The sequence below is a fragment of the Convolutriloba macropyga genome, chromosome 4 (genome assembly GCF_964194025.1).
Source record: "Convolutriloba macropyga chromosome 4, txConMacr16.3, whole genome shotgun sequence".
Taxonomy (NCBI): Eukaryota; Metazoa; Xenacoelomorpha; order Acoela; family Convolutidae; genus Convolutriloba; species Convolutriloba macropyga.
In genome coordinates, this window is record NC_134471.1 from 16,167,667 (window position 1) to 16,189,175 (window position 21,509).

General features: G+C 36.7%; 1 protein-coding gene across 1 annotated transcript; it reads right to left on the reverse strand.

Annotated features, from left to right (window-relative positions):
• Nucleotides 1-209: 209 nt before the first annotated feature.
• Nucleotides 210-19,795, reverse strand: LOC142338285 (uncharacterized). The gene is made up of 4 exons (XM_075387966.1): nucleotides 19,360-19,795; nucleotides 5,517-5,755; nucleotides 2,928-3,091; nucleotides 210-779 (listed from the first exon to the last, which is right to left on the reverse strand). The coding sequence occupies exons 1-4, from the start codon at nucleotides 19,489-19,491 to the stop codon at nucleotides 250-252; spliced, it is 1,065 nt and encodes a 354-aa protein (XP_075244081.1). The 5' UTR covers nucleotides 19,492-19,795; the 3' UTR covers nucleotides 210-249.
• Between the last annotated feature and the right edge of the window lie 1,714 nt (nucleotides 19,796-21,509).

The following is a 21,509-nucleotide window of genomic DNA, read 5'->3' on the forward strand; positions in this document are numbered from 1 at the left end:
TCAGTTGTGCTCTTTTTCATGAAGACTTAAGCTACCTTTTTCTAAAAATTAACCTTCCGAGGAGTTGCGGCGACCGATTTGAAAATGCAACCAAAAATGCATAGGAATAAATTAGGTTAAGACCTGTCAAAAATTAGCGACATATTTTTGACAGGTCGTCTTGGAGACATTGAGTTATGTTTTATATTGTAACCTAATCTCTCTCTAAACAGACGAAAGAACTCTCAATTGGAAGTAACAAGTGTATAGTTAGGAACATGAGAAAAGTTTGTAATTGAATAACGCAAAATCAAACCAATATGAATTTATTTGTGATAACTTTGCTTTCTTTCCCAAAAATGGCGAAAAATTCCTTGAAGCATTTTCCACACTGCTGAGTTCTCCTATATTTTTCCATCTGTTGTAAAGATCGTTTATTCTCGTTGGCAAATTTTTTGACCGAAAAAAGTTATCAAGTTCGTTTGGTGTATCAACTTTCAATATTGCATCAAATGTTGTCAAGCAAGGAGAACAATTGTCCCGGATTTCGCCATTTTGCAATGCACGCTTTGATCTGCCCGGTGACTTCACATTTGTGTTTTTGCTTAACTTCGCAGTTAAATTTGAACTTTCTTCTACTTTGGTATAAATAGCCGTTTCATTGTTTTTGCTTAGCTCTGAGGGTGTAGATAGTAAGCGAAAGAGAGGATGTTGAACTGCTAGAACATTCTTTGAATCTGCCGCTATGTATTTGGTAAAATCGAATTTTGTCCTACCCCATCGATGTTTGATGTCTTCTACTAAAACATGGTAATTTATCATACTAATTTATCAACAAAAATGGCCCCAACACTTCGAGGAAATTTTCGGTGCAACAGTTTTTGACAATGTGATACCAAAAGATGCAATTCACTGTCACTCTATGATTAAACATATCAGCTGTCTCCAAATCTCTATAAAAGCTCAAATTTTCTTAAAAGTCATTCTGCCATCTGAAATTGTAATTATCGTTTATTCATTTTGTTTCATCACCAAAAAAAGGTTCAGAATGACATTTTGTTGTAGATGCAAATGAACTAAACAGCGGAATTTAATTCTATGACATAACCCCCTTAACAACACACAAACGGCTTCTAATTATTTTGAAATTTTGTATGAACAATAAATAAGCCTTTTTCAAGCTAAATTTTTTACCAAATTTTCTGACACGCATTTTTTAAGTATCTAGAGTAACCAAAAACGTTACTCTGAAACTTTAGACGTTAGTTAAGCCTATTTGTTTCTCTAACAACAGCATTGACTTGACATTTAAAGTCAATGTTACGTGATCAATAGAAAATTTAGGGAAATGTATTTAGTAAATACAATAGAAGTGGTGATCTTAGATACATTAAAAAATCCTATATTACGAACATTTTCGATCTCTAATTGGATAAAAGTTCACTATTCAATCAATTGTGAGTCTTTAACAAGCAAGTTTTTTCGATAGTTTTATCGCTAAAACTTTTAATTTAGTTGAGCTCCATTATACCGCGAGTTTTTCTAACCGTTGTGGTTAGACAAGAGTCTTCATAGAACTCAAATCTAACGACTGGTTCGAGCGGGTTAGGGCGGTGGTGTTCTTTTGACTGACTAACAATCGCCAAGAAACAATAAGCCAAAGTGTACTGTAGCAAAAGTACTGTAACTTCTACTTATTCAAGTTAAGACTATCCTTGACGGTGAAAAATGTTTAAAAAACTCATTATTTTTGTAAGGCTGTAGTTAATAAAGGTACTATTGCAGCAATAGTAACTTTATTAACTACGGCCTTACTAAATTTATGAATTTTTCAAGTTTTTACCGGCAAGGGAAGTCGTAACTAGAATAAGTGAAAGTTACAGTCCTTTCAACACTTTTGCTAATTGTTTGTCAGCGATTTTTAGTCAGTCAAAAAACCAATGCCGCCATAATGTTCTAGGCTGTAGATTTGGGTTCTGCGAAGACTCTTGGATAACCGTAACAGGGAGAAAGTGTCAAGCTGGAGCTCTGATAAACGATGCGGAAGCAACGGAAATTGCACAGTTAAGGTAACGCAACCACAGTTATAATAAAACGTAGATCCATCAGCAATATATAAAATTGATAGTTAATTATGTATGTCAAGCTATGAATACTGAACAAATGCAAATTTTGTTTCAATAACTCTGAAATATTTTTGGTTTGTTAGCTGACAGTGAATTAGTTTCACTTAGTTGGTAATCATGAGAGTCTCATTTTTCGAGAAAATAGTAATAGTTACCCTAATTGGTCGCTTTACCTTTTACCTTAGTTATAATCCAATGGCTTCATTTGTTTCCAGCAACAGGTTTTGTATATAATTTGTTGTCTGTTCGGTTTTTTCATACTTAACGTGTCAATGCTTTCATCTTTATCTGCTCTAAAATACTTATTGTTCCTCTTATTAGCTATGACGATTTCACTAGATAGAACTCAGTCTTATTTGAGCGCTTTTTGTTTGCAAAGAATTCAATTATCGATTATTTAAGTCAAAAGCTCACTGACCAGCCAAGCTCATAGCCAGCCAAGCTATTTCCAAATTCTATTTTTTTTAATTTATCCCTTTGCAAAACGAACTGATGCTAGCATAGTATCGCGAATTAAGTGAGAAATAAAATCAATCATCCGTTTTCTCTTGGTGTTATTGTTTTATCGCAAAACTGTTATTGATTATCACACGAGAAATGTTTATTAAAAATGAGACAAAAACTAGGACAAGTAATTCTCCTGAGCTTGGCCCTTTATCGTCTGGGTGCGTCTTATCATGTATAGTTTTGAACGAGGGCCTTAACTGGGGATGTAAATCCACAGAATTCGCAACTGTCACACAAAAATCGTGTTCAACTACCACATCAAAAAGTTTACTATAAACCATTTTCAAAGGAACATAGTTTTTAACATATACTTACATGAAGGCGGTGCTGTGTTTACATGCCTCAATTTACTGCGCTCAATGAAATCAAAGACGTGAAGCCATATCGACAAAATATGGTCATTGGCAGTAGAGCACAGCAGAATTTTGCTCCTGGGAAAGTAGTACATTTTGTCTACTATTGGTCCACCAGAACTGTTTCTGTGAAATAAAAATGAGAATTTGCAGATGTGTAATTTTTGTATCTGATAATACAGCAGTTTTACAAGCAAAACTGGCCATAATCACTGAATACACTCTAAATAAAGTTTAGGTAAGTTTGCTAGAAATCTGTTCAGGTATTTGGCGGTCCAGGTGAACTTCAAGTGTACAGATACCTGAAAAGCACTTACACAGTAATTTATGTATTTTTTTAAATTAAATCGATTCAAGCGTGGTTACCTGAAAAAAGCAGTTATACTGAAGTATGCATTGCATCAAACAAAACTCTGCTGCTATTAAAACCCAGTTAAAACAATCTAAAATTAATGTTGCCTTTCCATAGCGCATCAACGGTTAATATCATGAGACCAGAAATGACTATGCAATTAAAGTAGATCCTTACCAATTTTATGAAAAAATTGCTGTACAATGAGAGAAATTTGCCCGAACGATTCAAGTAAATTCAGGTGTCTTTTGAGACAATTTTATCAACTTTTTAAAGAGTTTATGACGTCAACAATCCCAAAATAACTAAGACTGTTATGTAAACTGTTCATAAAGCTCGCTATTACTGTCAACTGTCCACTAATACTGGATATTAAGTGAAATTTCCAATAGTGGTTGACGTACCCAGGTTGAGGTGTGCTCTCGAAATCGCCCTAGTCTAGACCATTTCGAGCGCACACTTGACTTTTGTGCGCTCGAAACTACAGGGTCTGGAAGGTGGAATGAGCGCACTTGAGTCTGATCATAGGCGGAATCGAGCGCACTTCGAGCGCATACAGACTGTCTAGCGCGCTTGAGTCTGATCCTAAACGGCTTCGAGCGCTCTTAAGTCTGATGATAAACGACTTTGAGCGCAACTGAGTCTGGACCAAGAATGCTTCGAGCGCAACTGAGTCTGGACCAAGAATGCTTCGAGCGCAACTGAGTCTGGAACAGGAATGCTTCGAGCGCAACTGAGTCTGCACCAGGAATGCTTCGAGCGCAACTGAGTCTGGAACAGGAATGCTTCGAGCGCAACTGAGTCTGCACCAGGAATGCTTCGAGCGCAATTGAGTCTGCACCAGGAATGCTTCGAGCGCAACTGAGTCTGCACCAGGAATGGAGTCTGCACCAGGAATGCTTCGAGCGGAAATGAGTGTGGACCAGGAATACTTCGAGCGCTACTGGGTCTGGACCAGGAATACTTCGAGCGCAGGATAATCAATAATCCTGCGCTCGAAGCCTTCCGATCTTCGAGCGCAAAAGAAGTGATAATTGAAACAGCTAAATTTGTGTAGAAAAATTTCTCCAAGTCCAGTTAAAAAACCGACTTTTGAGATTTTCCAGTATGTTCTGAAATTTTTACCCTCCTCTTTTTTCATTCCGGGCTGGGGACCGGCAGTGGCGGAACTGCTTTAAGCTATAGAAGAATTGAGCAAAACACGAGGTGAGAATGTTCAGTATCAATGAAAAATTGTTCGTAGCACATCTATATCATCGCTGAAAAGCACAAAAAGCATGAACACGTAATTATGCACATTAGACCACTGCTTTCGGCAATCGTCATTAATGGATCATTCTTCTGACCCATCTGACTCGTTTCAAACAACCAAAAACTCGATACGTTCAAAAGCAGCAGTTTAATATGCAATTGTCGGTTTCTGTTTTTGCATTATTGCTATCTATACATGATATCAGGCTGATAAACGGTACAACGTCTAAAACTTCTACTAGAAATTCAAACTACAAGTCAATTTGGAATTAATGCTTACAACTAAGAAAAATGTAGTCCATAATTGCATTTCCGACAATTTGGATGCATTCGGTGACAATGATGTACCTGAACGGTTCAGAACATTTTGATTGTCGAACGGCTGACTGATCACCAGTAGTCGAAAAACCAAATCTTATCACCGAGAGCAACTCACGACTTGGTGATACTTTCTTGCCATCATGAACTATAGGTCGTTCTGCTAATCTTGATGTTAGATGCTGCGCCGCGTGCTATGAATGTCTCCACTGAATATCAGAGACATTTTCAGCTCATTGAGAAAGAGAGAGTTTATGTATTTTTTCGTCACCGAACTACCGGGGAGAAAAACTTGATCTTCAATTTAAACTCACCCAAAAGAGAGGGGAGTTAAGCAATGATATGAGCCTTGAGTTTGATGGCAGAACAAGAAGGGAGTTTGAAATGAGAGTCTAGTTAGGGGACAACGGTCAATGTTGATTGATATAATCTTGCTAAAATTAACCCGAACATTAATATTTCAAAATTCATTATCTTGACAAATTTACTTTGTATATGATGGGTGAAAAATTAACTTAGATATATGCAAATTAATGTAAAATAACTTAAAAAAATGCATTGGTAACGTGGATGATCTTAATATTAACTTGGTTCTGCGAATGTTTGTTTTTCAACCGAAAATTGACTTACCTTTTCATTGACAATCTTTTGCAGGTCTTTCGTAAATGGGCGTTTCTACTCCTCAGAACTTCTTTATACTCATCGATTCTGTTGGCCGAGTTCGCTTCATTGCTAAAGAATCTGAGTCCAGCAGTCAAGTTGATAACTTTATCTGTCTCACTAATTGATACGTTGTCCAAGGGAAATACGACTTCACACTTATCGTTCTCAGGGTGAAATGATAGCTCATTTTCTGTGAGTGACAATTTCTGAAATCCAATAACGGGAATATTTTCAAACACCGATTCTCATGAATTTTTCAGTGTCTTTTTTTTCAACTGTTACAGAAATAATCAATACTTTTTTTCAAATTTCGGGCTGTTTCTGTGCAAGAGTTGGCATGCTTAAGTGTTTTTACTAGGATTTTACTAATACCAAAATTGCTTTTAATAACCCCCCCCCCCCCCACCCCTTAATTGCCTTAATACCCATATTGCTAAGATTTTCTAGCAACATTCTCAGTTCGCTTTTATAGTCAATGTTTTAAAACATATCTCTAGTCTAAACATTTGTTAAAAGAGCACGTCTAAGTTTCACGTTGTTGGACAAAAGAGTCAAGTTTTTGTTGCAATTTTGGCGGTTTTCGAATCATCTTGAAAGTTGCAATAACATCGGCAACATGCTGCAAGGGCACAAAGGGGGCATCAAGGGTTTTCGGAGGCATCAATTGATTGAAGTCTTTTCTCATCTTCTTTGAAATTGGCTCTGAAACTGTAGGCTGAAATGTTGTCAATATGGTCAGTACATCAATTTGTGGGAAAGGGGTAACTCACGTTGCCTGAAACCGGAGCGACAAAAATCAAAAAAAAAACTACGGAGAAAAAACGCGTCGGAAACGGGGCGAACGAACGTGCCGTAAGCCGTTTTTACCTTTACGACTCGTGTTTCTCCATCTCGTCCTGGTGTTGTCTCCATGACTCTTCCCAGTGGCCAAATGCCTCTTGGTGTTTGGTCTTTCAACACCCAAACAATGTCGTCCACTTTGAGAGGTCGATCGTTGCTGTTTGACCATTTCGACCGTCGGCTAAGGGTTGGCAGATACTCTTTCACCAAGCGTCGCCATATATGGTTCATCAGCTTCTGCGTGTTTTTCCATGTCTTCAAGCTTGCAGGTTGCTGGTCTCCAAATTGTCCTGGTGGCAAGCTATTGAAGGGACGCTGGATAAGAAAGTGGTTTGGAGTCAAAGGTTCCTCGTTGTCAGGCTGCTCAGCAACGTTAGTCAGTGGTCTGGAGTTGAGGATTGATTCTGTTTCCACCATAATTGTTAGGAAAGTGACAAAAGAGAGTCTTCTGGATCCTAGAATGAGGAGGAGCGTTCTTTTGGCGCTCTGGATCAAACGCTCCCAGACACCGCCAAAATGAGGGCCGTATGGGGGATTGAATTTCCACGTTGTATTGGCTACTGCTAAAGCTTTGTAGATTCTGTCATTGTCCAAGGCTTTAACAGTTTTCTTCAGTTCTTCAGAAGCGCCAACGAAGGTTTTCACGTTGTCGCTGTAGAGAAGGTGGGGCTGGCATCGACGACTGCAAAATCTTCTGAAGGCATTGAGAAACGTATCTGTATTGAGGTCTGGACACGTTTCTAAGTGAACTGCTCGCGTCACCATGCATGTAAATATTAGACCATAATGTTTTTCTAAAATGCCTTTGGAATCTTCGATGTAGAAGGGTCCAAAGAAATCTACACCAGAATTAGCAAAGGGGAACTCTGTTTTTGTTGTTGGAAAACGAAAACTAGGTAATGGTGCCATAATTGGTTGAATGTTTTTCGTGTCAAAGCGTCGACATAAGAAACAATGAAACCGTACGCTTGCTAACGCTTTCCGAAGGCCAATCACATGGTAACGTTGTTGAATGAATGCTTTTGTTGGTTCTGTGGACTGGTGAATACATATTTGATGGGCATGTTCCAAATACAAACGAACAATTTTGTCCTTGGCGTGCAAAATTATTGGACATTTTTCCAAATCGAGTTGTGTTGGTGCATACTGCAATCGACCACAAGACCTGAGTAATCCGTCCTCATCCAACAGCGGATTTAAGCATCGTATTTTGCACTTAGAATCTAGTTTGATTCCACGTTGTAAGGAATTAACGGTCGAATGGAAAAAACTGTCCTGAGATAATTTCAGGAGATAATTTCTTGACAATTGAATGTCTTCAGTTGTGTATTGGTGATTGTTCGTTCGCATTTTCTTTGCACGATTAATTAGGTTGAACACTGTTGCAACTGTCAGAAGAAGTTTGTTCCATGTTGAGAATTTACTCGGATCGACTACAGGTTTAATTGTCTTGGGACTTCTCGTGACTGCCGCACATGTTGCGCGTGGTTTGTTTATATCATTCCAGGTCGACTCGCTTTGGCAAAGAAATTGGGGTGGATCTAACCATTTCTGCCGAATTTCGTTTGTCTCAAGACCGCGAGTTCCGTGATCGGCGGGATTGAGATAAGTTGAGATGTGATGCCATTGCTGAGGTGAAGAACTTTTATGAATTTCTTGCAATCTGTTTGAAACAAAAACGTTTTGCTTCTTATTTGAGGCTATCCAGTCCAAAACTACTTGACTGTCGGACCAGAGAAAAGTTTGGTCGAATGTCAGTGTCATTTCTCTTTGGATCAGTTGTAGAAGGCGCACTCCTATAACAGCAGCTTCTAGTTCCATTTTTGGCACACTTATTTGTTTAATGGGAGCAACTTTGCATTTTCCCATGAGAAAACATGCTTGTGGCGGAGTGGTTTGATTATTGGTCGTACGGAGGTAAGCAACGGCTGCCATAGCTGCCATTGAGGCATCCACAAATATATGAAGTTGGCTGCTTGTGATTTTACTGAAATTGTGAACAGTTCTTGGTATTCGGATTTCGGGCATGGCAAAGTAGCTGTTTAGAACTTTCTGGAGGTCATGGTGTAGTTCATGTGGTATCAAATCATCCCATTTTCTTCCAAGTTTCCAAATCTGCTGCAAAACCATTTTGATTCTAATTGTCAGGGGAGACAACAGACCGAAGGGATCGAAGATTGAAGATACCAAACTGAATATTTTCCTTTGTGTGTACACTGTTGCATCTTTAGGAAATTGTTGTAGGGGAAACATGACAAAATCGTCAGTTGTTATCTTCCATTTTTGACCAAGGACTCTTATGATCACTTTTGTTTCGTCTTTGTCGTCGGAAGAGACTTCAGCGAGTACATCTGGTTCGTTCGAAACAAATTTTGTCAACCTGAAGCCACCATTTTTCAGGCATCTTGTTGTCTGTGATATGACTTCTTTGGCTTCTGAAATTGTTGGCAGGGACTGGATTTAGTCATCCATATAAAAGTGGTGTTTAATAGCAATCAAGGCGGCTGGAAATTCACTTTTGTTGTCTTCTGCACATTTATTGAGCACATAAATTGCGCAAAATGGTGAACATGTTGCGCCAAAGATTAATCTAGTGAATTGGAATTGTCGAATGGAGTTGTCTATCATCCAAAGAAAACGAAGAGCAGACTGGTCTTCTTGTCTCACGGCAATCTGCATAAACATTCCTTCTATGTCTGACAAAACAGCAACCGGGTGTTCTATGAATCTCAACAGCACTCCAACTAAGTTATTTAGTAAATCAGGACCAGTTAGAAGATTTGAGTTCAGCGATTCACCGCGGAATTTTGATGCTGCGTTGGCAACTCTTCTCACTTTTCCGGGTTTGTTTGGATTAGTGACTGGATGATGAGGTAAGTACCATATTGACTCTGGGGGTGGTGCTTGCATTTCGACTGGCTTGACAAAATTTTTATCCAAGTCTGTTTGGAGTGTCTGGTTGTACTTCTGATTGAGACCGGGATCGTTTTGTAGTCGTTTTTGTAGACTTTTTAGTTGACTGACTGCTGAGAAATAGTTATTCTGGAGTTTCTTTACAGGTTTCCAAGGAAGGCCAATCTGATATCTTTCACCGTTGTGACAGATTGAGTTTTCCATTGTTTTGACTGCTAATTGTTCTAGTGAGCTGTCTTCATTCTGTTCGGGTAATGTACCCTCAGCTTCTATTTTCCAGAATCTTTGAACTAATTCGTCCAATGGTTCCTCTTCAGTGTCTTTCCGGCAGACATGGTAAATGAATGGTTGGCGAGGGGGCTTGTTTGCGTTCATTGTTTTAGGAGATAGCTCGTACTCTCCAGCGAGAGTCCAACCAAGCTTTGTTTTTACGCCAAATGGACGCTTTTTGCTACCTTGGATTACGTCGACTGGATATGTGAAGGCAAACGTATTGACACCAAGAAGGGCGCCTATTGCACCGTTGGCTATGTCAGGGAAATAAATGTGACTAAGTTCCTTGAAGGTGTCGCATAATTGATTGAGTTCAAGAACGTTAGCGGGTGATACATTGAGACATGGCGTGCTATAGGCTCTTGCAATGCTGAAGTGTTGACTGATTTTGTCATAAGGCGTTACTGTCACTGTTTCACTAATTTTGGACAGTGGCATTTCATGTTCAGTGCTTAGGTACTGCAGAGTTGTTGATGCTTGTGCTTCGCAGGGAAGCTCAAGAAAGCTAGTAATTTTATCCAGCAGGAAGGTGAACTGGCTTCCGGGGTCAATCAAGGCGTAAGTATCAAACACTTTACTTCCGTTTACAAATGAAACTGGTATTATTTGTAGTTGTTCATACCATTCAGGAGGAGGAATTGTATTTCGGTTGATACTGAAGTTTTGGGTCGGATTCGAAGCACTCAAATGGGCGCGTTGAATATTTTGTTGCTGTGATTGTCTTTTACCAGAAAACGATTGACCGTATCTTGTCTGCTGGCTCTTTGTACTGCTGACAGTGTCAGTACTTTTGTTTTGATTTTGTTGTTGAAAGGATGGCTGTGTTTGGGGGCTTGCTAGATTTTGTGTCGGCTGATTGGGATTGCTTGTTGAGAGGGCAGCGGTGGGCCGCTTAACTTGTTTCGAAGGATCATGCAAAGTTGTGTGGTGAAATCCTTTACATGTTTGGCATCGTTTTGTGGACGGACATGACTGCTTAAAATGTTTGTTGCTTAAACAGTTCGAGCAAAGATTGTTCTTGCTCACAATGTCATACCTTTGGTCTGGCGCACATTTCTGGTATTCAGGGCATGTTGCGAGTATGTGACTTCCTTTGCATTTCTCGCAAGACCTGTTTGACTGATCAGCATCTTTACGCGGAGGAAAGGGTGGTTGACCCTGCTGGTTTGCAGGGCGACTTGAGTGCAATGAATTCGGTTTCCAATTGTTTTGTGAAGTATTAGAAAATTGATTCATAGCATTGCTGTTCCTATTATCATTGTTGTTGTTAATTCTGCTAATGCTATTACTGTTGTGACCGAAAGTATTCCAATTATTAAACGGCTTATGAACATTTTCTCTGTTGATTTTGTCGTATACTTGGGCCTGTACTTCAAGCCACTTCTGAAAATCAGAGACGGTTGGTTGATTTCCAATTGATGTTATTGTATACTCTGTCCATTTTATCAGAAAATTATGTGGAATTTTTTCTTTTGCCTTATTCATCAATGTTGAACTTTGCAAGTCGGCTTTGAAGCCTAAATATTCAAAAGCTTGCACTAATCGTTTGAGAAAAGAAGCAAAAGATACGAAACTCTGTTTGTTGTAGTCATTGTTCGGACGCCAGGCTTCCAGTTGATTGATGAAAGCATTCACAACAATGCTGGGATCTCCAAAGTGATCCATGAGCTCTTTTAAAGCAATCGCGTAGTAAACTGGGTCACACGAGTAGGCTTGAATTTTTTCTTTGGCTTTCCCTACGACCGAGTTCTGTAAGTATGTTATACGGTGTGTATCCGTAAGGCTAGTATTATTGTGAACTAGGTTGAAAAAATTGTTTATCCACTCATGGTATTTCAGTGGGTTACCATTGAAATTTGATATTGTTATTGGTGGAAGTTTAATGGAATTTTTGTTTGTGGTTTGTAAATTAAAATTATTTTCAAACGGGATTGTTTCTGTTTGTATTTCAGTTCGTGGCTGAAACAGTTGCTTTCCAGAAAAAGACCAATTTGGAATTTGTTTCGAATTTCCGGAAATGTTTGGTTGGCTAATATATTGAGTAAAGGGGGGAAGAATGGCTGTTTGGTAGTTTGTAAAGGGATTTTCCGGCGTAAGCGGACAATTAGGTGGCTGAGATGATGTACAGCAAACAAGGTTGGTACCTTGGTTGTTGAGTGTTGTATTGGAGGGGAAAACAATTCCATTGTTTGGTTCTTCCGTTCGATTTCCATTGCTAAAATGAACTCCAGTTGGGTAAAGTGGGTTCTGAAATTGTTGGGAAACGTTTGTTTGCGCTACTGTTGGTAACGACATTGCTGACGCCAATTTAACGCTGTTCTGGTTTTCACTTATAGGAACAGCTGAAAATTGAGTGTTTGAAACAGTTTGAGCAGTTGCACTTTGATTGTTGTCAAAATGTAGGGGATTGTGTCGACTGTCTTCGTAACAATATGGATTTGGCGTGGTCTCATTTGTCACTCTATTTGTTCCTTTTTCTGAATGAAATTGACGCTGAAGCATTTGCTCATTCAAATTGCATGAACTTGATGTTTGATATGTATTGGTTTTGTTAACTGGGCAGTTATGTTGAATTGAGTTTTGTAAATCTAATGCAAGACGTTGTATGCTTTGATCTTCTCTTTTGTTATTTAAGGGAACAGAAGACTTTTCTTTTGGTCTAACTGTGGCATTTGCTGGTTGATTTATTGGCATTTCGGGCAATGTGATCAGCTTTGAACTAGAGAACTGATTCAATTCTCCAATTGATGAGTGAATTAATTCCGGCTGGTTATCAATAGATTCAACAGGAAATAAGACTGCAGTTTGCTTCATTGGAATGGAGGGTTGTTGAATTGAAGCAAACTGGTTGAAAGTGTTCTCTTGCTCTCTGAGAACAACTTTGTGTACTGGGGATTGAGGATTACTCAAGACAAATCTGTCCTGAATGTTTGCTCTGGATAATAGGGTTGATGCTGGTGTTGGGGCTGCTAACAACGACATTGACTGATTTATGTGTTCAACCGTCGTAAAATTTTTTACTGATTCTTCAGTCAATTCTCTAGTATCCTGCGCAAATTGGCTGTTGCTCTGAAGGAATTTGGAGAGAAGGTTGGGTTTATTTTCTCCTTGCGGAAGGAAAAACGATGGTTTCGCCGGTCTTGGGGGCACTGGAGGGGAGACATCGCTGGCAGGGTTCTTTACTGTCATGTTGTTTTGCTCTGAGTTTTGGGAAACCGGTGTCAATCGATGCAAATCGAGTTGTCTTCTTGAGGACTGTGAGATGCAGCTGATGTCATCGCGCACTCGAGTTGATGATTGACTCAATTGACCATCATCGTCGAGACTGTTGACTTCTAGTTCCAACTTTTCTAGACGAGAGATTAAGTTCGATTGACGCTTCATGACTGAATTTATGCTACTGGAGCTTACTTTTTCAAGCATGATGCTGTCAAGGTTTGTCTTCAGCTCTTCAACGCTCTCCTTGATTTTGTTGATCAACAAAGAAAGAGTGCGGAAGCTTTTTCTCTGCTGAACGGATGTCTGTAAGAGATCAAGCTGATTTTTCATGTTGAGCTCAGTCATTTTGAACTTGTTCAATGCGTATTGTAACTTCTGGCTGTTTTCTTTTGTCATCTTGATGAACCGGCTGTAGTCAACTCGTAATGGTTCTGTCGTATTTAAAGTAAAGGTAAAGAACGGCTCGAAATTTACGGAGCGACGACTTTTTGGTAAATTAAAAACATCTTAAGTTTTTGTAGGCTAATCAGTCTAGCTCTTTTCGTTCAAAAATAGCGACGCAACTTTTCACAAAAACAGGAATCCTAAAGGTGTTTTTTTTGGTGCTAAATCTAGCTAAAATTTGCTTAAAAAAGGAAAAACTAAGCGTTCGCGCGTGTGTACCGTTGATTTGTTGAACAGGACCAAATAATTGCTTTCACTTTTTTTTTACATATATGACTTCGCAACGATTCTACTGTAAATTTTAGTTCTCCTTTAATCACAATCAAAGTACCAGAAAAAATTTTACTGAAGTGTTTTCTTTTTTTTGTGTGGAGTTTTAGGAACAAATATAACCTAAAACCAAACAAACTAAATCTATATTGATACTTCTTCAAAATAAGTTAACTTTTTTTTAGAATTTAAAATGCGGTGCGACCTGGCAACGTGAGCTACAGACAAGCAGAGAAAATTGGTTGCTTAAAAGCTGGGTCTACTTTGAAGCTCTTTTCCAAGAAATTCTGTTTTGCGATTCTTATGAAGTTAAGGACAACTGCTACCATTAAACTGCTTGTATTTGTTTCTGGATATTATCTGCCACCTATGTATTGCTAATCTTTACTTTGGTGACTACTGCGACCCAACGGAAACACACTCCTCTTCAGTTGGTGACTACTGAGACCAAAGGGGGAAAAGGGACTTCTTTCGGCAACTTCTGAGACCGCGGACAAAAAAAGAGATGTTTGAGTTTTCCAACTTAAAGAGACTATATGTGTGAATGAATTTGAGTGGGGAATTATTCGAGAGCTTTTGATTTACTTCTTTTTGAGAAAAAAGGAAAATAGATCTTATCTTCTTTTTATTTCTCTTGAGGAGGTATTTTCAGTGTATACTACTCAATTTACTAGATGCGCGGCTAGTAGTATGCAAAATGAAAACAAAATAAGTGTAAATGTCGGGCTTTCTTAGGAAAGCATACTACCCCATTAACTAAGCTCGCGGCTAGTAGTATGCAATTAAGATCAAAGAAAACACAATTCTCTTTGAAGGTTTTTTTTTTTTCAGAAGCTTTTCAGTAATTTTCTGTCTGTTCTCTTCGGTTTTGCAGAATGATTATATAGTTATTCATTTTGTTTTTTAATGAACTGCGGAGGTATATAAAATAGCTCTTTTTTGAAAACTGATTGATTTTTTATCTTTAATCAGAAAAAAAAAACGTTAGAAAAACGCTTTTTGATTTTTATATAACAGAGAAACATACTTGCCACTTTTCTGTTGCTTCTTTGCGGTTTTGAAATAAATCAAATAAATTTTCAGATTATTTTCAAACAAACGGAAGGAGCTATTTCGAACGCTTTCTTGTTATCTGCTGAAAATTTCCAATAATCATTAGAAAAATGTTTTTTTGAGTTTTTTAAGTAAAAGAAGCAAATTCGCAAATTTCAAGTTGCCTCTTTATAAGTTTGTATATTCAATCAACTGATTTTGGACTTGTTTTTCAACAAAACCAGGGGAGCTAATCAATGGGTTTCAGTGGAACTATTAAATGTTTTATTCAAAACGTTAGGAAAACGTTTTTTGAATTTTTTGATTCAAAGAAGCAATTTTTGTCAAAATTGAGTTGCTTCTTTACAAAATTGCGAAATCGATAAACTGATTTTGAAGTTTATTTTCCAACAAACCCAGGGGGGCTAATCAATGGGTTTTTTGGATTTATTAAAAGGTTTTCCCTAAAACGTTAGAAAAACGTTTTTTGATTTTTTGTAGTCAAGGAAGCAAATTTTGTCAAAATTGAGTTGCTTCTTTACAAAAATGCAAAATCGATAAATTGATTTTGAAGCTTTTTTTCCAACGAACCCAGGGGGGCTAATCAATGGGATTTTTGGATTTATTAAAAGGTTTTCTCTGAAACGTTAGAAAAACGTTTTTTGATTTTTGACGCTCAAAAAAGCTTTTTTGCGACTTTCTCAATTTTGAGCAAAAATTTTTACATAAAGTGTTCAACCAAAATAAAGTTGATTTCAAGTCCAACTGAAGTGTTCCATTCAAATAAAAATTTTACTTTCATGTAGATTTTTTGCGACAAATTGAGAAAATTGTTTTTGAGTTTTTCAGATGCAAAAACGCTATATCGTTTTTTCGGGCAATTTGTGTTTTTTTTTCGTTAATTGCTGACTTGTAGTTGCTCACGGCATTTCTTTCATAAACCATCTACCAAAAGCTCGTTGGGGGACAATTTTTGTGTGTTTGAGATTTTTTGTCGCAAAAAAAAATCACGTTTTTTTTGGATACGTCTAACCGGGGAAAGGACTTCTAAGGTGACGTCTGGAACCTCGGGCGATCATCTCCTGGTGACGTCTGTAACCAAAAAAATGTCAGGCCTTCTTGGTCGGGTGACGTCTGAAAACCCTTGAAAAAAAACTCTTCGTCTTTGGTTGGCTCGTCTGCAATGAGAAACTCTGTCGTAGTCTTGGATATTAGTCTTGGGGTGTGCTCATGCCCCCTCTTTGTTTCAAAAAAAAATAAATTTAATTCAGAAGGTTTTATGTCCTTATTATCAAGGCGGATGGTCACCAAAATTATGTTTTAAAACATATCTCTAGTCTAAACATTTGTTAAAAGAGCACGTCTAAGTTTCACGTTGTTGGACAAAAGAGTCAAGTTTTTGTTGCAATTTTGGCGGTTTTCGAATCATCTTGAAAGTTGCAATAACATCGGCAACAGTCAAAACCACTAGAGGGCGCTAAAAATCAAAGCGTACGACAAATCCGTTCTAAAGCGCTTTCGCCCATGTAATAAAATAAAAAAAACTGAATTCTCTTAGTAATCCAAGTGAATTAATAACTCTTCAATTAATTATCATTAATTATATTATTACAATTAATTATTAATGCTTGTTCAAGCCTCTTATATGTTCCAATTGGTACATAGCAACATTTATAATTGTTCGATACTATTAGAAGCCTCAACCTAGGAAAAGATCGTCTGAGACATATATTTGGTACTGAAAGAATTTGCCTAGACTTTTTTATTTGTTTTGGACAGAGGCTGGAACTAAAACCACTGTCATTTTCTACCTATTGAGTTGTCGTTCAAAACTTACACAACAAATTTTTGCATTCTGTTGCATTTTCCTGCAGCAAAAATTTGAAAAGAGTTTGTTTGAAAAAATTTGAAAAACCATTCGAAAAAATTTGAAAAACCAAAATATCAATAATTTGGACGTTTTTCACAACTACTTTTATCAAATAATTAAACACCACTTTTTTGCTTGAAATGCATTGATCACTGAAGGCAATCGAAACAAACTATTAAAAAATTATCAGAAAAAGAAATATTAGTTCAAATCTTTAGTTTTTAATAACTTCAGATAACTCTTGTCAAACTGGTGCTGAATTGAGTTTTTTTATGACAACTGAAAACTTTTTAAAAATAAAAATTCTTCTGTTTTGATGTCTTTTTTCATTCAGTACAGTGAAGTGACATTTCTAATTAGCGCCGGCAAAAGAAGTATTTTAGTCTTCGACACAAGATGAGGTAAGAGGAGAAGTTCAGAGAAACTACAGATGCAGAACATTTCTGGACAAAACACAGAATAGTTTAATTCCTTCAAGACTCAATTTTTTAGACAACTGTTATTGTCTGCTATGGCGTAATTTCTATCTAACAAGGAATTTGCATGTCAAAAAGATTCCTAGCATTTATTTTTGTGAGAAATTTCAGACAATTATACGCCACTCTCCTGACAAAAATGCAAACTCCTTTTGATTGAACAGTTCTGAAAATACAGTCCTAAAAACTGTTAACAGCAGTCAATACCCACATTAGATGTTGCTAAACCCGGAGTGACATATCCTGGACCACGGCATTTAATCATTCGAAAATGTTCTGTCCAATAATCATAGGCCAAATTTCTTTTTTTTTTCAGTGGATTTTCGACTTATCCCCTGAACTATTTTCAACCAACTTAGTTAATTTTTTCCCCGCTTCTGTGACATTTTAAGCGTTTTACAAAAAAACTTTTCTTTGCCGTCCATAGTTAATCTTCGATAAAGTGTTAAAACAGAAAAAAAATTTCATGGAAATCACCTGGGGTTACAATGATGAATAAACCAAGTTTCTACACCTTGTGGTTCTAAAAAAATAGTCATCTCAATTGATTGTCTTTGACTTTATGATATTGTTTTTGTTCAAAAAAGTTTTGGAAATTATTGCATAATTTGTTAAAAGTTGTCTTCAGCTTGTACTTTCAATCTTTTTGTCAACAATACAAACAAAGCTGTGAACAATTTCTGTGGATTTTTATAACGCAATATTATTTTTAGCTGTTGTTATAAGATTTTATAAGAGATTTTTATAATTTTGTTGTTGTCTATGATGATGCAGTTTGAATACAGGAACATGTAACGTAGGAGCTGCTCTGAAACCTCATATCCCGGCGAATATTGCCTAAGGCCTTGCAGCAAGCGATTTGGAAAACAAAATTGACATATTAATTTTTTAAAGTAGATTGCACAGACCACAATAACGGGTCTTAACTCAGCAATTTAACAATATCATCTCATTACGTTCTCACCAACCGAAATAAGTCCGGTTTTTTGAAAAACACATACTGTGACGTAATTGCACACAACATCTTCATGTTTCGAATTTTTATAGGTATAACTTACAGAAACTCATTATTATTTAGTATTTTTTATATCTTCACCTGCAAAATCCTTCAGAATTTGATAAACATAATTAAAAAACTCTAGAAAGAACACGCCGATTTTACCATATTAAGGCAGACCCGAGGTGGACTCCTTTTACAGCCTTAAGGTATAAAGAGCTAGGGCTACTTATTTCTGCGCTTGAAGTAGGCTTACCTATGTCTCTAAGACTAACCAACTCTGTAAAACACTGAAGGTATACTTCAATTATAACGATGTGTAAAAGAGTTAACACTGGTCGTGCAACTGCTCTATTAGACTGACTATAGTTAGTGAAGTTAGCGCTATATAAAAGAGAATAGTGTCTTCTTAGTCTCTGATTGATTGAAGGTGTACATCCCGTATTTCTACTGCTACAATATGCCCGACATAAGTTCAGTTTTCTTAGTTGCCATTTCTAAATATTAACGTTTGCAAAGGAGCGATAGACTTATATGAAAACAACGTGAATGTAATGACAAAACTGTAAAATTGTGCGACATAAAATTTTAGCTCTATTTCCAATAAATTTGAGTTCTTTTTCTTTTAGGCGCAAATCTTTGTACTTTTGGGTAGTAATCCTAGCACTCCTATTTATGGAAAATTTTTATAACCTTAGATCTCCCATTGTGCAAAATTTATAGTCAACAACTTTTATGATTTATTGCAGTTGTAGTCCTACCAGTTTCTTATGACTTTTTGAATGTATGAACTCGGGAAATTAAATTAATTTAAAAAAATCAGATAATTAAAAATATGGAACGATAATGAAAATGGACTATCAACATAACCAGAATGTTTGATTTGGCAACTATGATTGTATCTAGCGCATAATTAACTGTAGTACATGAAATATATGATATAACCTTGTTTTTTCTGCGAACTACCAGAGAATAGGATTTGAAATAATGACACAAAAAATATGGTCCATACATTCTATGTACCATCTCCCACTCCCCCAAATAAGACTGAAGTTTCAAGGACGACCAAGTGGGTCAAGGACGTTGGATGAGCAGACTGGACTGACCAAATTCTCTGATGCCTCTTTCGACTAAGATTGCGGAAATGGGGCGTCAGACAAGCTTTGGCAATGAACGGAAAAGGGATTACATGCCCTATACTCTCTTTATTAGAGAAGTTTATCAACCATAGCGCATTAGCTTCCACAGTTCTGTTATTTCTAAAATGCAGTTATCAAGATGAATAAGTCAATCGACAAAACGTAATCTGATCGGAATGTCGCAAAATAAGAAACTTTCCAGTTTATCATTACTATTTAAAGCTGTTTTTAATTAGGCCGTCATTTTCATCATTTGGTTAGAGTGCAACAACAGTTTTTACAACACAAACCGAGTTATGTTGATAATTTTTCTGATTTCTCATAGTTAATTACTAACTCTTTTTGTTCCAGAATTGACGTAAAGGATTAGAATAATAAATTCGCACGTAACGTGAATCGATACATATAAAGCATAGAAACAGGTGAAACAACAAACAAAACGCCTCAATAAAGCTTGAACCCTAATCATGATCAAAACATTCGATAATGTTTGGTTCCAATATTTTCAAAATACGAAATGATTTTCATAAATTAATAAAATGCTCCGATAATAATAATAATAAGCTGTCTCGATTTATGATTAAAACTAATCAATGTTAAATTGTTGATCTAAAATAGAATATAGACAAACAAAATCTAATTTCCGTTAATGTGAATAATAATAGTTATTGCCGAGCAGTTTTTTTGTTCTAACACATAATAGTGACTTATGATCAGCTACAAAAAGTCGACCGAATTGTTGCAATGATGCAAACTTCTCTATGAGAAGCAGCTGAAAATTGAGTTATTTTACAATTGGTGATTAATTATTGATGTGTCTGTTCTATGCTTTGAAAGAAATACGAGTACCTCCTTGAAAATTTAATAAAAGGTTTGCCACGGAATGTACCAGCAACCATAAGCTAAACAAGAAGGCTCGCATGACTCTGTGCGTGAAACAACAGAATGTTCCCACATTCGCTTTTGACAGTAATGCATCATATTAGCACATTGTGAAAGCTATTGCAGATACGTGTGAGTTCATATAAATTTTTTTGCACCATCCGGCTGTCAGAGTTCGTTTCGGCATCACAAAGTATCCAAAAACGACAAAAACGAGCCATATCTTACAAAACAGAACAGGCAGATTGCAAGAAATGAACTGCGATAACTTCGTAGACCTGCATTCTCACAACGATTTAAGCAAATAAGGAAGAAAAGACGTTTCAGTTTTTTTAATAAATGATGGGATGCCATAGTTTATTTTGGAAGAAATGGTAAAATACATGTACTTTTTCTATTACCCAAATGAACTTCAGATAAGGTGACATATACTCAGGTGAAACTATCTCCTCCAATCAATTCAAGTAAGTAAAAGTCATTTTGAAAGTGAGGTAAGTCGTGTGAGATCCATGGTAAGCTAACCACGCGAATGAACAGAAAAGTTTTGTTCCACTAAAAATGATACAAGACGTCACGCTCGCAAATCAGTCTAAACTGTATGTACAATGAAGAGAAAACAAAATTTAGGCGATTGTGAAGTTCACGTGGTCAGAGCAAAAATCTTGACAACGAAACGAAAAACATAGCAGGACAAGTCTTGGACTACAACTAAAAAAATTTTCATGGACTAACCATGGAATTAGACCTTGTAATGACTAGGATTTGATTCGGAAAGCCATCCAATAAAGCAACTCGATCAAAAAAACCAGAAAACCAAGTTAAACTGCAAAACGAACAAAAATTCACTATTGTGAAATAAAACTTTTGTTCAAGCACAGTATTTTCAATCTTCTATAAAATTAAAGTAGAAAAAGTTCTTTAAAAAATACGCCGCCGAACAACTTTTTGTTCCACTTCTCGGTTGAGCGTGACCGAAATGACTGCTCCACTTTAATTTCAAAAACATGGAATTGTATGAACAGATCGTTACAAAAAATAAAGACAGCGCGCAAATACAATTAAAACTCTTTGTATTGTAAAAAGCCAATAGAAGACCTAACATAGCTTTCTATCGCATCTATTATTATTAAAGTCCTCAGAAAAATATTGTTTGATTGGATTCCATAATTACAACTGTTTCTGCTTTTACCTTTAATAACATGGGACAAAGTATTGGTTTCATTTCAATAATACCACTTACAAAATTTCTGATTCGAAAATTTTGTCATCTATGCTACTGGCCGCTTTTCACTGGTTAATCGTATCAAGGTATTTCATTCTTGACGCCAATTGACAGACACAAAAAGAATGGAGCAACAATATTAATTGAATAGAACTAATTCAAATCAAAAATCAGTCAAAAATGAGCTTTTTTGCCTATTGCCTTTTTGTCGAAAAAATAATGGTTAAATTGAGTCAAATGTGCGTTTTTCCAATAAATGCTTTCGAAATAAATTTTAAACAGCTAATTTTGTCCTGTGTATCTTTTTCACTCAAATTTTTCCATGACCATTATGTGTGATTTAAATTATTTTCCCATTGACCACCTTAAGCCACTGAAATCAT